Source organism: Coffea eugenioides, chromosome 10, assembly GCF_003713205.1.
Source record: "Coffea eugenioides isolate CCC68of chromosome 10, Ceug_1.0, whole genome shotgun sequence".
NCBI lineage: Eukaryota > Viridiplantae > Streptophyta > Magnoliopsida > Gentianales > Rubiaceae > Coffea > Coffea eugenioides.
The window spans coordinates 35,431,300-35,448,897 of record NC_040044.1 but is presented as its reverse complement, the minus strand read 5'-3'; the positions used below and the strand labels follow the sequence as shown (position 1 = coordinate 35,448,897).

Sequence of the window (17,598 nt, the reverse complement as noted above, 5' to 3'; positions counted from 1 at the left end):
TTTATTACTGGGTTATTGGATGGTTTGATTCAAATTGAAAATTAGGTTCAGGGATGTAATAGCTTTAATTTTTAAATGTCAGGGATGAAATTGCTTCATTTTAAAAGTGAGGGACGAAAAGAATATTTTTGTGAAATGTGAGGGATGAAATAGGTCATTTTCCCTTATTGTAATTGGCCATTAATTAAACTATATCCTGCAAAATGATATGATTGATTTATTCTTGCTCATTTTTTTAGGGATAATTTCAGAAACCTCCCTTGAGGTTTCTAATAATTTCACTGAGCTCCCTCAAGGTTTGAAAATTTACATCTACCTCCCTTGATTTGATATTTTTAGTAACAAAACCTTAAAATAATATAGATTTGATCAAAATTTAAAATGAATACCCAAAAATACCCTTGTGTAATGAGTTTTAATTTATTTTTCTATATAATTATAAGATTATCTAGTATAATTATCAGCAAAAGGTGCCAAATTTTTCATGTCCATATCTACTATTTGATAAACAATTATAATAGTAATTTCATCACAATGATAGGATGCTTTTGATGGCAGTTTATCATGGATTTAGATTTATAAAATAGAAAAGAAAATGTTGAAATAATTCATTTAGAATTTATGAATTTTTTGAGTAGCATAATTATCATAATTTAGTTGTAATTTTGGGCCATTTCTTTTTGATTTATTGTTAATTTTAATTTTTAATAACAAAAAAAATAGAAAATAAAGATCAACAAAAACATTGGATTACATATAAGTTAACTCATCAAAAAAATCACTAGTTTGACATTTGGTTATAATAAAAGCTAGAGGTAATAGTGGTAGTTCTACAGTTTTATTGGCAAAAAATTAAAAAAAAAGGAAAAGGAATGAAAAAATAATTTTAAAAGTTATTCTAAGTATAAGCATACCAAACAAGGGAATTTCATTAAAATATTTATGGGTAGTATTGTCATTGTAAATGACAAGGGAGATATGTGTAATTTTTAAAACCTTGAGGGAGCTAAATGTAATTGTTAAAAATTTCAAGAGAGGTTTCGAAATTATCCCTATATTTTATTAGAAAATGCACTGTTTGCTTTTTGTTTTTTGAAATGTATGTAACTTTACTCTAAAACATCTCTTAAAGACGTCTATTAACACGTTTATGTGATCCCTCTAAAATAAACTGAATTTACCAAATTTGTAATTAGTGTAAGCAAATGAATTCGTACGAGCCATGATAAGTCACTTACACACCAATGACAAGTATACAAGCCCTTGTCTCGCCTAAAATGCTTACTTATCAACGTCATAAACACTTCCCTTAACTCCCTTATTAATATTAATTAGAACAAAATAATGCATACTCTTTCCTACTTTTTGGCCAAGCCACTCCTCTACTTTAATTTTTTTGGGATGTTTTTTCACTATAACGATGTATAAATCTATTTACACAAACAAATATTGGAGTCTATTTTGGATGTTGTGTTGTTTAGATATTTGTCTAAAATTTTATTATTTGAAGAAAATGTTCGTGTTTATTCAAACACCCAAAATTTTCAAAAAATCGCATTCCCTTTACCTCTACCACTCACTACCCCTTACCAGCAACCTGTGCCACCCACCATAGCGATACCCACTTCTATTCCTTCCTTTTCTCCCTCTCCCTCTCTCTCCTCAAGAAGAAGGAAAGTGGTGGTAGTGATGGTGGCAGGAGGTGATGGAGTGGAAAGATAGAGAAAGGAGGGCAAGGCTAAGGTAGTCGTAGTGGGGAAGGAAATGAGGGATGTAAGTGAAAGGATGATAGGGATGGTGTTGGAGATAAAAGGCGTAGCCATTTATTAGAATAGTGGTGTGTTGATTTGGGATTGTTTTTAGGTTATTGGTGTGCTTTTTGATGTGCTTTTTAAGCAATTACTATGATCCTATATGGATCGGCTATTTTTTCATATAAATGTTTTTCAAATACATTGTTACAATAACATACTCAAAAAAAATTCAAATATACCTACCAAAAACACAAAAGCAAACATATGATACAACCCCCTTTCCTTTCTCTCTTTTCCTCTCTTTCCTTATACTTCTCTGTCACTTCCCCTTGTTTCCCCAATGTTTTCGACCATTTGGTTTCCTTCTTCCCAGTAATCCCACCCTCCTTTCACCCTCTTAGAAAACATATGGGTGTTTTAGAATGTCATTAGAGATGTGTTTTAACTTTTTATACAAGCTGTGTCTAAATAGGCCAAAAAATATTTTTGCCAAATAGTTGATAAATTTGACTAGAGATCATAGTTATTAAACTCGGTCTAACCCAGTGATCGAATCAATCGGTTAGGTGATCCGGGCATCAAGTCGAATCGAGTTTCTAGTTTGACTGGACAAAGAGTTGATTCGGTCAAACTTATTTGATCCACTGGTTCAACAGGAAATTCGTTACGTTTTTCTAGTTGACTTTTTTTTAAAATATATATTTGTGGATCTTTATTTTTGAAACAAAATGTATATATACTTTTGACAAGATTTGTAAGTTGAATCTTCATTTAAATGTGTATAAGACTTTATTACTTACTTAGTTTTAAACTTAATAAATAGTTTTTCAAAAAAATAAACATGTTTACCTTTTTATTATACAATTAATCCTTTTAACTTTCAAGCTAACAATATTGTTAAAAAGATTATTTTGTATTTAATTTAAAATAATAAGACAATGGTGCTATTCTTTTGAAAACAAGTGACATAATTTTGTTTTATATTAGACTATATTATTTATTTATGTAGAAGTACAATATAAAATCAAATCTTCTATGGATATTTATATGTTCATTATATATCTTTCTAAATACAACAATTAGTATTTTAAAGTACGTTATTAGATATTTTACATATATTAAAATTACTATTTTGTATTTATAAACATTAAATTAATCCAATCGGTTCAACCAATGATCTATTGACCCAGTTCGACTGTCGGGCTCCTTGGCGGTTTGAATTTAATAATTATGTTAGAGATGATGTGTCATGAATGCAAATTCACCTTTTAAAAATTTTTAACACTCTAATACTCTAGTAACAAATCTTAAAACTTTAATGTTTTGGAAGCAATTTTTAAAAAATTTTGGTTTTTAATCAGTTCGTCATAGGTCTAGTTGGACCTCCTCCTAGATTAGGTTAAAGTAAGTTAATATAGATAAAGTGACGATGATAAAAAAAAAAAAAATCTAACGGTCCAATTGCTTTAAAACTTAAAAGGAGAAAAAAAAATATAGTGGTCCAATTGACCCGTGACGTCATCCTAATTCCGGTTCAACCAGGTCAGCTCCCCATTGCTCCTCTTTTTCGAGTCTCCCCACTGGAGTATTCCCCAAGCCAGTCACTTTATACAACTCTTCTTCCCCTTCAATTCTTCTGCTCTTCAGGCAGAACAAAAACACGCACAACACACACTAACTCATAAGCAATTCGCTATCCCTTTAATCTCTCTATATGTCGGTAAGCTCTTCTTCGATCCTTTAATTTCAGTTCTCGCTCGTCAGCTTCGTAAAACCCTAGTTTTCTTTTCTTTTTGCAAAATTGGGTTTTTTGTGTTTAAATTTTTATTTTTGGAAAAATTGGCAGATCTTCGAGTACAATGGAAGTGCCCTAGTGGCAATGGTGGGGAAGAATTGCTTCGCAATTGCCAGCGATCGGCGGCTGGGAGTGCAGCTGCAGACAATCGCCACTGATTTCCAGAGGATTTACAGAATGCACGATAAACTGTTCATCGGACTCTCTGGTCTCGCTACCGATGCACAAACCCTGTAATTAATTACCCAATTGCAAATTTCTTCTTCATTTTAGTATATCTATTTATTTGAAAACAATATTGAATTTCAAGTTCCCCTAGGTTTACGAACTATTTTCTGTAAATTTATTAAGCATTTACTGTCAAAGCAGTAATTTTTAGGTCCATAAGGAGAAATTTGCAAGTTGATAAGTAAAATCGACTATCCTTTATATATTCGAAAACACTATTGAGTTTTAAATTCCCCTAGGATTAGGAACTTTTTTTTTTCTGTAAATTTATAAACATTTACTGTTAAAGTAGTAATTTTGATGTCTATAAGGGTGAATTTGCAAGTTTATAAGTAATTAAGAAAGAGAGGAATTTAAGTGGTATTACCGTGCAAATGTCTGAAAGATTTGATTTTTGGTTGAGATATGAGTCTGTTAGTTTAGTTATTTTTGTGAACGGATTCGCGTATAGTTGGTATTGATATATTTGCATTTATGTGAAATGTGTGAAGGTATCAAAGGCTTGTTTTTCGGCATAAATTGTATCAGCTGAGAGAAGAGAGGGACATGAAGCCTGAAACTTTTGCCAGCCTTGTTTCTGCGATTCTTTATGAGAAAAGGTTTGTCGTGTTGATGCTTTGAGAAACTATCTTGCAATTGGTATAAATGGTATATTATTGAAGAATTGATGGTTAACGTACTTAAATTTGATCACGAATTATTGGTCATTGATACCTATGTAGCCACAATATCCTCCCTAAAGGAATGTATGGAAACACCTGAATGGGCACAACTGTATGAGTATCATTGCAAATGATGATAACAACACACTAGTATTTTAGAAACCACAAAACTATGGCTTACGTTTAGCATGTTTTGAAGTTTCAAGAGGACAAAGAGTTAGCTAAGAAAATGAAAAGGGAAAGTACAGACATTTGTATAATGAAAATTCTAGCAATATAGCATGTGCTATTTTTCATGGAGGACAAAGCAACGGTATTAACATGAATAATAAGAAGAGGCATGCATCCGTCTCTTTAAACAGTAGGAGTTGTTTAGTCTGTTGGACTATTTAACCATATTCTTCTTTAAAGGTGAGGGTGCATTGGCTTGGCTTTTCACTGTTACCAGTGAAACAATATGTATCTCTACATACTCTGCTAATAATTTTGAGTATGTTTCCATAACAAAAATCAAAACTTTTTAATGGATAATGATATTGACTATGTTACTTGGACTCTTCACTTTGCCCTGCCGTACCCATGTCTGACTCTTCATTTTGCACTAGAATAGACGTGTCAGCAGGACTTGGTAGCCGAGTCCGGATAACATAGGATGTTGATGATGGTTTGAAAAGGGAAAAAGGGGAAGCCAATGTTAGGTATTGCTTGAGTCAATCAAAGGTACTGCTGTATGTAATTTATCAACGAGAAAATGATTAATAGTTTGGTGATTGCGAACTAAAAGTAAGTTTTATAGCAACTAAAATTCTTGTGAAAGCCTTTTTTTTTGGGTTCTCTTTTACACTCTGCGTGTAATCATACTCCTGCTTGTTAGGTTTTGCTTGAGTCAATCAAAGGTACTGCTGTATGTAATTTATCAACGAGAAAATGATTAATAGTTAGGTGATTGTGAACTAAAAGTAAGTTTTATAGCAACTAAAATTCTTGTGAAAGCCTATTTATTTGGGGTTCCCTTGTACACTTTCCGCTTGTAATCATTCTCCTCTTTCCAGATTTTCCTTTTAGATTGTGTTTTTCTATATTGTAATGATTCCTTTAAAATGCTGTAAATATTGTTTTTTGCCTAGTTAAGTTCAATGTTCATGTTTCTTATAGAATAAAAAGTTATGTCTTAAATTCTTCTAATCCTCTTTGTTCTTTTTTTTTTTGGAGGGGAGGGGTAAAATGAGGATAGTCGTTTCATCTAGCATATTTTTTATGCCAGTGATGCACGAATTTGTATTAGTATGATTCTCATTTTTTATGTTTTTCACCTCTTATACTAGATTTGGTCCATATTTCTGCCAACCTGTGATTGCCGGATTAGGAGAAGAAGACAAACCTTTCATCTGCACAATGGATTCGATTGGAGCCAAGTATGTTTGACTTCTGTCTTTGTATTTGCTCTTAGTTAAAGACTTCTTGATGGGGTATTTTGCTCTGCTGTTTTCTGTTGAAAGAGTTCCTCATATTCTCTATGTTTTTGGAGAATACGTGATAGAATGATATGACATTCTGAAATTATGTATCTTGGCTCTGCTGTTTGTTGTGTCATTTATCTGTTTATGTCATATTCTGTACAACTTAGTCACCAATTTTTGCTGGCCAACTTTTAGTAGAATTAGGCATATATTTTCACAATTTACCAAATCCAGTGAGTGCTTTCTAAGACGATGAGGTCTAGCTTGATTAAGATTTAGTCCATTTATTCACTGACTTTCCTTCTATACATGGTCTGTAACTCTTGCTTTTCTTTTATAACAAAGCTGGCTGAAATTGATGCCATGTTTATAAAAACAAGCTGTAGTCTTTTTCTAATCTTTTAATATGCATGGCCTGAATCAGCCCTGCTTTGTCTACAATATATGTTGCAAACATTTTGTAGTGATGACGTTAGTTAATGGTTAAACTTGACGCATATGTGAGCTATTTTTATGATTTTGTGTGGCAAATATGTCACATGCATGACACATACATGTATATAGGACACAATTGTCTAGTTTGCATTAAACTTCTACAACTTTCATATCGATTAAGAAGATACGAAATCCTGCCAGAGGCTCTATGGTTCTAAATTTAATCTTTACTCTCATATCAGTTAAGAAGCTAAGAAATCCTGCCAGAGGCTCTATTTTTCTAAAGTAATGTTTATATGGACATTTTTGTATAAAGCTGCCAAGGCTATGGATGGGTACCGGAGTTGATTGGGTCCCATGGATTTGGAGACAGTTCTATTACTTATGGATCCAAAAATGGTTGCTTTTGGATCAGGGAAGCAACATGCTGTTGCAGCCTGGACCTTCCAGATTACGTATCTTTTGCTATGAGCTCTGCTGCTATACTTTTTCCACATTTTTTATGTCCAAAAATATCTTACCCCTTCTTAGAGGTCTGAGAAGCAAGTTTGTTTAAGTTTCATTGTTGTATCTTCTTTATCATTGGCCCATGTATTTTGCTGGAAAGTGTTTCTTGACATGTTAAAAAACTCATGATGCTTATATTCTCCCATTTTAGCATGTTTGATGAAGCAAGACATGCTGAAATTCTTGAAATTGACAATCTCTCTCTCTCTCTCTCTCGCTCTATATATATATATATATATATATTATGGTTGTCATTTTACGTTTAGCTTGATACATTCTGTCCATGGGATGGCATACTTCTGGGCGATCTAATTTTGTGGTTTACTGCATTTTGCTTATGTTTTCTTCTTTCATAATACAGGGAGCTTGCTAAAGATTTTGTTGTTGCTGGAACTGCTTCTGAATCCTTATATGGTGCCTGCGAAGCAATGTTCAAACCGGACATGGTTCGTACTGTTCTTCGCATTATGAGTAATTGTTACTTGTTTAAGTTTGCTCAAATAATGGTTTTTTTAATTTTTTTAATTTTAGTCTTGTTGTGTTGTGTATAGTGACGTAGCTATCTTATATTTACATTTTTGTACAATAAAGATATATAATGCATTCTTTGTTGTTTAATATGAGTTTTGTCCATCAGTGAGATGTTTTGGGTTTAGGAAAATATTAACACATTACCTACGCAGAAATTCGAGAAACTATTAATCTGTTTCTTTTGCATAAACCAAATCGTAGGACTAAGTGAAATTCTTCAGCATCACGTCTTGCCTTATTTTTTTCCTCTTTTTCTTTGTATTGTAATATTTGGATTCTTTACCTTATGATTTGCGGAAGCATTGATTGGTCAAATTTAAAGTAGTACTAATAATGTTGTTTAAGAAGTATATGTCTATGTGAGCACAGCATCTTAGCATGTGGCTCTATTTGTTACCTTGGGCACTCAGTTGTTTTGCGCATACACTAGAATTTTCTGTGGTGGCTATATTGTGTCAAAATTTGTTTTCATTCTGTAGTAGCTTGGACCTTTATATTCTCATTTAGGTTGGGTATGTTTTTAACTTTTTTGAGAATATGTGTTTCAGCCTGGTATAGATGCGCTATTTCATTTATTGTAGCTCAGCTGCTAATTCCATGACATGGCTATCTTTTACATATATAATGGTTAACATATTCCTTGAGTCATCTATTTTTGCATTAAATGTCGATTGGTGTTGGTTTATGTGTTATGAAATATACTTTTTTGATGGTCAATTCTCAACTTCTATAAGTATGTTTGATAAACTTTAAACTAAGTTAAAGTTTTCAACCTAGAGCAGTTGCATTTCCTATGTTGAAATTGTTTTTGGGGCATTTTTTGAGCTGTTTATGTTGGTTTCATTAAATTCGGGTAAATAATTGCACACTTGGGAGGGTGATGGTTCCATATTGTGAACTTTTTCTTCACATGGTAGAAACAATAATGGAACAGAATTAGAAAAATTGTACTGCATCATATTTAGGAACGCTTATTGTAGAGAAAGTGAAAGAGCTGCAAGAAACTTGAGAGCCAATAGTATAATTTTAGGTCTGGAGAATTACAATCATGAAATACTGCATGTTGTGTCAAATGTGGATGATCAAATCGACCACATAGGAATTGCAAGAAAAATAACTGATGCATTAATACAACAAAGCAGAAAATACTACTTAGTAGATGCAGATAAATAATAACACTAGGAGTCAAACATTACAAAGAAAGGACCCTCAGTGATCTTTTCTGCCTTTTGTTGCCAAGGTCGACCATCCTTGTGAATTTACTATAAAGTCACATTGGTTTGGGAGAAATGGAGAATTACTCTCTGTAGGTGTTCATATTACAGCAAGCTGTGGTTTTGTAAACCTACTTGCAAATGGAATCTTCTCATTTTATTTTTTCTATATTTTTTTTTCTTGTGTAATGCCTATTGGATTTAATTCTTGTACCATGGTCTTTTTGTTTGCTTTATGACAATCTTTCCACAAATTTTTCAGGAAGCTGAAGAGTTGTTTGAGACTATCTCTCAGGCACTCCTATCCTCAGTAGACCGTGACTGTTTAAGTGGCTGGGGAGGACATGTTTATGTCGTGTAAGCCTTTTAATGCCTCCTTGTCTTTGTTTTTGAGCTTCTATCAATTTCGTCTCTTATATCTTTGTTAAATTAGTTAAGAAGCTCGTAGTGTAAATTATATGTAATCACATGCTCCTGCATTACAATTATCTTAGCCTCATGTCCTATTTTGTGAACCATATTCCTGCAGTACACCTACAGAAGTCAAAGAAAGGATCTTGAAGGGAAGGATGGATTGACGTGGTTGGATATTTGTTTTTTTTATTTTTCAGTAATTTGGGCCTTTGACACTTGTCATTGGTCATCTTTGATTATTAAAGTTGTGAGAACATGTTTTGGGGAGGGATTTGCCACATTCCTTTACTCATTGACTGTAATCTATACCTCAAATTTACGAACTAAATTTTAGTAGTTGGACCAGCAGATAAGACATCTCTTTGTAACGACTTTAACTGCAATTCTAGCCCCATTTCCAGTGGACGTGGTTTATGAATTCTTGGTCACTGGCACACACTGTTTATGTTATGCTGGACGCAGTGGTGGTGCTGTGCTGAGTGAAGGTGCGAGCGCAATTTTTAGCCATCGCCGCCTCACTCGCCTGCATTAAATTGTTAATGAGACCTTTTTTTTTTTATGTCTATTATCAAACAGAAAATTTAAACTGGTAATGAGATATGAAACAGGGATTGAACACCTAGTTGTGGAAGTGAATTGCATAAAAAATAAAGTCAGGGGTTATATGTGCAATTGGCCCCTAACGATAGGGAGTAGTATATTTAGGCAAATACGGACAACTAGTTTCCCTGCAAATATAACTTGAATTTGATGACTCTGTTAACACAAAGGTTGCTGTCAACAACCTGAGTGAGCAAACCTCTTCAGTAGACCTGAAAAATATAAAAATAATCAAGTACCTCAGCGAGGAAAAGCAGAATAAGGTACCAGGAATAAACCACAGTATGGTCGATCGTCCATAATCATGTAGATTCCAGTATCATTTGCAGTCAATTTCTCGGAAAGCTTCGTCGGCCAAACCGATGGTAATGGTGCAGTCCATGTTTGTGGATTTTTACTTCTGGAACATAAACATCAGCGTCACCTTTCCACTCAATTTGGATTGAGCACTCAGCTTCAACGCCCCAGAGTTGGGATCGTTTCTGAGTCGAGAATTGTTAGGCAAATTGTTTGACGAGATGTCTACCACAACATTTAGCTTCTTGGCTGATTGCCATCCTGCTTTCTCATTAGGAACAATGGCCTCCCCAATTGGTGTGCCATCGTAGAGGATATATATCGTGCTGTTTTGAAACTTGTAAGTTCCGAAATTGGTGTTTTCCACACCAACCTCAGAATTCATCCTGAAATTAAATGAAGGATTCGCAGGTGTGCCAACATCTAATGTCTCGAAAGTTGCTGTTCATAGCCGAAATTTAGGAACTTTTGTTTTCATCACGGTCAAAGGAAAGAGCACTATGATGCCAGCTTGAAACACAACAAAGGCAGCAAAATATGCATAGGTACTTGATAGGCTTCTTGCGACGAATCTCTTCCGACTCTATTGAAGCTGACTCTTCATCGTTCTTGACATTAAAAGCTGCATCATAACTGTAATTTAGAGACAATGGATAAACTTGTTGATCATTCCTTCTGGCAGCCGTTCCAAGTATACAGGAAGAAAGAATGGAGCAGAAGTTTCAGGTTAAGTTTTCCTGTGTTTAAAAGTTTAAACTGCTTCAGATGTTGGTTTTTTGGAGATCCAAGTTTAATCCACTGTTACATACAGAGCACAGACTGAACGATAACTAGGCTACAATATTTAATACTAGGAAACATTATTTGGAATGGGTCGCAATGTGCCAACTGCAGAAAGTGAAAGAATCCTCAGATGCGACCTTATTAGGAGTTTTAGTTCACTATGGAGGATTAAACTTGCACCATCTGTTGTCTAACATGCAATAAATTTATTGTACAAAGATGTGTATAATAACCACTTTGTTTATACACTTTTTTTCTTTTGTTGACAAAGGAACCTGCAACTGCTATTCGAGAGTGCGTACTGGATAAATCTCACCCCATACAATAGCACACGAACCTCATGAAAGGGTAAGACGCATTAGGCAACCCCTGTGTGACGAGCGAATGTCCATTTTCTATGACCATTTTCTGTACGCTTTTTCCATGACCATTTTCAGTTATGACCTTGATCTCAGTTATTTACTTGAAGATCAGTTAATATATATTTCCTTTCTTGAAAAATCTTCTCATTCGCTGCAATGACCAATGAGTCAGTTCCATACTTCTATTTAGTATATAGGTTTTGAGAGGCTGCGATAATTGTTAAAATAACCCATCGCGCAGCCTTCCTTTGAAAATGCCCCGCATCCCAGGGCTGTCTTTTTCTTTTTTCTGATTCTTTATTTTCAGTAAAAGATTCTTGATACCGGTGAGTGGTGACATGGTATATACATCACCTGATGCAATCATTGACTGGAAACTTAATAGACTCTATTAATTGAATGACAATTTGTTACAAGTGAGACTATCAAATGTAATTAGAGCATTGAGCCTATTAGCACGTTGATATTAATCTTCTCTACTGAAATTTAGATTTAACGAAAATCTAGACCGTTAGATGACCATGGTGCATGTAAGAAAGACAAAATAGCTCAAGTAAAAGAATAGAAGAACTTTAGAAGGGATTGGGGTAGGAATGATTGTTATAACTAATGTTGTTCCTGAATGGTATAACCATTTCAACAAGTCGTAAAACATGTTTAACTAGTATAATTTTACAAACACGGTGTGATATTTCATCACTGTTTATATGGACTGCATACATAATAATTGTATAGCTGTTGTGAGATTTGATAAATAGTTGACAGAATCTTACGATCTATTAATAAATTGTTATATTGTTCAGAAATCGTTGTCTGACAATTGTTATTGTTCCTGTCCTTTACCTCTTTAGAAGAACAGGGCAATTGTGCAATAAAACCATCTGGAAATCACATTTACCACTACATTTATACTTGAGATGATGGATGGAATATCAAAAGAAAATTGTGATAGAATGAAAGTCAACAATATGTTTAAAAAAGAAAATGTTGTTCGGCCTTTGCATGCTTTTATTGGTGGCAAAATGGGTTGGACTTCGTGAATGTATACTGATCATAGGGTAACTTTAATTTTATTATCAGTTTCTGAAAATGGAGAAGAGTACAAGTGTGATTGGATTACATCACAATTAAGCTAAACATAATGACAAGTGCCGAACCTGTGCAATAATAATTACCTACTCAAGAAAATTACAAATTTTGTATATAGCAGTGAGTAGAGTTGAATCCACAGGGACTGGGGATAATTTATTTCTTCCAGAGTCCGAAGTATGGGGGATTTTTGGAGAATATAAAATAATTAATTAACTAACTAATGAAACTACTAATAGAATTAAACAAGAATTAATCAATAGCCAATACGACTCTAGTCAAAGGTGCAACTTTTCAGACACGGTCCATTCAACTGATCATCGATGCAAAGATAATTCAATTACTCATTACTAGATTGGTTATAGCCATCAACAAGCTCTGATAACCAACTTTTCCTTAATTTATCGATAGCCAAGGTACGACCGTTGATTATTTCTCTAACCAATAAACAACCCTAGGTACGACCGTAGGATTTAATTCCTCGATTGCATTAATAATTAGAAAACCCAACCCAAACCAACAAACATGCTACGAGGGTTTGTTTAAGTTAGATCATATGTTTCCCTAACGTGAAACCAATCACGCTAGTCGGCCACTGGTATTAATCAATTGAACAATTACGGATTCAATCAATTAATTTGGCATTGGATCATTAGGTTAATTCAAATATCGGGCTCTTGACATTCAAATAACATAACAAGCTTAAGCAATTAAATCAAGAAACGTACAAATATCAATGAATAAAAGAAATAAATAAAATTAATTCGATCTCACAGATGTTTGAAACCGAGTTCTCAAATTGACCTTCGACTAGGAAAGCTTAGTTCATCTCCATGGAAAAAGCCATGCACGAAATATTGGAGTTTATTGCCGCGGCCATTCTCCCCAAAGAGTGTGATGAAGTATCGGAATTAAGAAGAAAAGAAAAGAACGTGTGTTTGTTCCTTGCAACCTAGGAGAAAAAGAAGTCCTGATGCTATTGTTTCGGACTTCCCGTTTCTTTTTCCTACCGAAAAACTACTTTCCTAAGACAAAGAAAACTCCTCCTAGTCAGACAGACTAATCTCCTAATCCTACGTGAATCTGGCTTTTTTTTTTTTTTTGCCAATTCACTGAAGATAGCTATCCCCACAAAAACGTAAGAAAGCTCAAAAACTAATCTCCTTATCCCACGTGAATCTGGCTTTTTGCCAATTCCCCCAAGGTAGCCGCCGAAAAGAAAGAAAGCATCAGAGACTTTACTTTCTCTAAGAATAGAGTTTTTATCCTTTGCACCCCGGCGGCCCACAGGAAGATAGCCGCACTCTTTGATTTCCTAATTCTCCACTTTCTCTACCAATCCCGTGGGTTCATCTTTTAGGCATTTTTCTACAGTTTGTGGCATGGACACGCTCTGGAATAAAAAGCCTTCTGAAAATTTGCTCTAAAATATCACTTTTAACACCAACCGTCTGTAATTTACACAAATATCAAATATGAACAAAATCTCAATACTTAGCACAATAAGTGACCAAAATTATGATCAAATAACATCGTAAAAGGTGCCCCAATAATTGCTCCATCACATAACAAGTTTTTTATTTGATCTCCACGGGATTCGGCTAGCGCCTGAGAGTTTTAATAACCCAAGGAGCTTGAAGCCTTGAACTAAAAGCACTTTTCAGAATTTTAATCACGATGTGACTTTTGGCACAGTACACTTATTTGAATGGGCTAACTGTGAGTGTATTTAACCACTGGGCCAATGGCTTAGTGGCCACCAGGGAGGGACTTAAGTCCCTCCTTGGGCTGTTGGTGAGGGTTCAAACCTCACCAGCAGCGAAAAAAATCTAAGGGTTGTGCCATAACAATCCCTTGGTCTAGTTGGGTCTGTATATCCACTAACCCCTGTCACAGCCTCCTTAGGCTCCCCCTCCCCCTAGATTAGGATAGAATAGGTTATACAAATGTATCGTTTGCTGACAAAAAAAAAAAAAAACTGTGAGTGTATTTGTATAGGAGATTATTAGAATAATATTTTGAAAAGCTATATAATGTTAAAATTTTATGCCATTAGAATTAATATAATGTTAAAAGCTATATACGTTTTGGACAGAAAACTTACCCATTAGGCTTTTTTTTTTTTTATATTTCTTAAAGAGTAAATCTTATATACACTACCACCATTTGATTCATGACATGTGTGCAAAAGTTGAATTTCAAATTCAAATTTTGCATAGTTATTATTCATCCAATGCTGATAATGTATACACTGTCAGTATAGGAAAGATTAATCCTTTCTTAAAGAGTAAATCTTATATACACTGATAGTGTACTGTCACCGTTTGATTCATGGCATGTGTGCAAAAGTTGAATTTCAAATTCAAATTTTGCATAATTACCATTCATCTAATGCTAACAGTGTATACATTGTCAGTGTAAGAAAGATTAATCCTTTCTAGAATCCCGATTTTAAAAACCTTGACATTTGAAGGAAAGGCACACGACTTAACCGAAAATATACCAAATACTGCTGTCACCTTGAATATCGATTTGTACATCCATTTGTATATCCCAGATTTAGCGTCATGAGAAATAGCATTGTGAGTAGCTGTATCGTCGTTAGTCGAATCAGAATTGGTTCTAGCTGTGGTTTTGACTACAATTGGCAGCAAAACGATGACATACAGATACAAATCAAAACCACATATAGAAAACCAAGATACATAATAGCATCACATAAATTAGGCAGCAAAGACATAGGTGATTTTGGGAAGGAGGATGAATCCTTCGAAAAATGGTTGTGGTCAGACCAGGCAACCGTGGAGCAGTTGCAGGGGAAGAAGACAAGCCAGCATGAGGCGAAGTTGAGAAGGCAGCAGTAGCACAAGCCCGCAGCGAATTTGCTAACAAATTAACAGTACCGGTACGCGATAAAACTAAAGTAGAAGAGTAAAAAACTTGGGAAGTACATAAACTAAGATCGTTGTCTAGTTTTAACCCTGATCTAATTTTTGTTTCTGAAAAGTCCTTGAACAATTAAAAGTGGATAGTTTAAGGATTTCCAGCTATTTTAGACATAAGTTAAGCCGGAAGTAAAAGGGCATTTTTGTCCAACCAGTTTGCAAGTTGTACTAATATAATTGAATTTTTCTCATTTTGGTGTTGAGTCTTTGGTGGCGGGTTGACATTTCCGGATTGACTGCCAACTGGGAACTTTCTTATATTTCATCATCCCGTAGAGTAGTTCCCACCCGAGAAAGAAGAGCCAAACAAGTTGAAGAAATGGAAATCTGCTAGCAAAAGATGGTTCCCACTTGGGTTAATTGGATCTTGGATAACTTAGAGTTTCTGCAGAAGAATTCCAATGCAGTGAAGAATTCCAGTGAAGTTTATGTATTGGATTCTTTGTAGGCGAAGTTTGGACTTCTGAGAACATTTTTTTTGTTAACAACAGGATGGGTGAGCAATGATGTGCAATCTTTGGAATCTAATTCCAAACCTAGAAGACACTCAAGTCTGAGAACATTTTTTTCTGTGTATGAGCAATGAAAAACACTCGAATCCGGCAAATCTTGCTTGGATAGAGTTGAAGATGTTTTCTCCAAAAGGGCAAAGGACCTTCAATCTCTTTGTAATAAATTATTGAAGAATGGCATCCAGGATGAGGATTACTATGCTGCCGTGTGTAAGTGTGCAGAAAACATCCATTTTTTAAGAGGTGAAATCAACGAAGTGTACCTCACTTGGGCAGAATCCTTGTCCAAATATTCCACTTCTCCGTTGATAATATCTGACTATATGGAATCAGTGCTTGACTCCGTGTTAGAGAAATTACGGAATGCACTACTGGATCCTCTGGAATAATTACTCGACTCCTCTTATCTTCAAATATGATTGGACAAAAATGTCCTTTCCTTTCCGCTTGATTCATGTCTAAAATGGTTGACAGTCTTTAAACCATCAACTTTTAATTGTTCAATGGTTGAGAATCCTTAAACTATCAAATTTTAATTGTTCAAGAGCTTCTCGGAGACAAAAATTAGATCAAATGTCAAAATTAAACAACTGTAATAATTTAAGAACTCCCAAGTTTTTTACTCAAAGTGGAAAGATAGAGACCAACACAAGCAAAATACAAGATCCAACAATAATTTTACCACAAATACCAATTCAATCTCCAAAATTCCTTTAGGACGTGAAACATAAGAACCTCAAAATATGCATGGTGGATGACATGTTTCATCGCATTCACAATTACAATGTAAGACCAAACTATTTGAGAAACAATTACTGTACAAGACCATGAAATTTTTTGCGGTTGTTCACCCTCCTCTAACCACAAGTGCTGTCATTGAGGATGCTCACCTCGGCAACCCCCGCTTGTCCGAGGTGAACTCACCTCGTCCCTCATGTGAGCTCATCCGTGCCCTTGGGCATACCCCATAAGCTCGGCCACATCCCCAGTCTACCGTGTAGGTGATCTCGGCAGCTCCACCTCAGCTGCCCGCTGATGATGCCAAGACACCTGGCATCACCCGGGATCAGTGCTTTATCTGAAAAGTACTGTCGCACTTAATGACTACTGCAAAGGACTCCGCGTCACCCTGTCCAGGCGGCCACAGTGTCAGGGTCAGGCCATCTGACAGGGAGCAGAGCCGTAATGGCAGGGCATGGGTCCCACCAGCATAAGACCTCCATCCTGCCCTCCACTCTCACCCTATAAATACCCCACACACTCCCAACAAGTAAGCATACTGTTCATTTGACAATACCATTATTTTTCTCTCGTTCTCATACTAACTTGAGCATCGGAGTGATCCCAGGGGAGAAGCCCCGCCATTCACTTCGGACACACAGATATAGCTCACCTCAGAAGAGGCTGATTTCGGCTGGTTCAACCGCCTCCCAAAAATCACCTCCTCAATTGGCGCCGTCTGTGGGAACGAGATTACTGCTAAAATGAGATCCACGCGCTCCAGAAGCGGAAGAGTTCCCTCAACTGGGGCTGGGCAGACATCCGGAGCCCAGCAAGATCGTATCTCTGAGGAACATGGGTCCCCAAGGACTCAGCCCCACAATGAAGACGCCATCGCTAAGATGGCCGAATTCGTGGCTGATAACCCGAACATTTTCGAAGAACTGGGGAGGTACTTCAAGAGGCAGGGGAAGGAAAAAGCTGAATCCTCCAAGAGGAGACCGACGAAGTCCCCTGAAGTGCCTTCCGGCGAAGACTCCGATGAGGGGCACCTCTCTCGGAGCACTTCCAGGCGCGCCTCCTTTAAAGCGACATCCAAAATCGCTTCCATCTCCCGGGCGTTTTCCCGGGGCCTCCTGGGAAAACGAGCTGAGGACCCACCTCGGCGTCCCGGAGGCTTAGCAGCTGACTACATGAGGGCTCCGCCCTTCACTGATGACATCAATGGGGAGATGGTGCCCCCAAACTTTAAGCTTCCAAATTTACACACCTATGACGGCCGAGGCGACC

At 35.8% G+C, this 17,598-nt stretch overlaps 1 protein-coding gene across 1 annotated transcript; it reads left to right on the top strand.

Moving 5' to 3' along the window:
- Window positions 1–3,346: 3,346 nt before the first annotated feature.
- Window positions 3,347–9,421, top strand: LOC113749661 (proteasome subunit beta type-3-A). The gene is made up of 7 exons (XM_027293485.1): window positions 3,347–3,474; window positions 3,601–3,782; window positions 4,269–4,376; window positions 5,765–5,854; window positions 7,203–7,287; window positions 8,849–8,943; window positions 9,116–9,421. The coding sequence occupies exons 1-7, from the start codon at window positions 3,469–3,471 to the stop codon at window positions 9,162–9,164; spliced, it is 615 nt and encodes a 204-aa protein (XP_027149286.1). The 5' UTR covers window positions 3,347–3,468; the 3' UTR covers window positions 9,165–9,421.
- The last annotated feature ends 8,177 nt before the right edge of the window (window positions 9,422–17,598 follow it).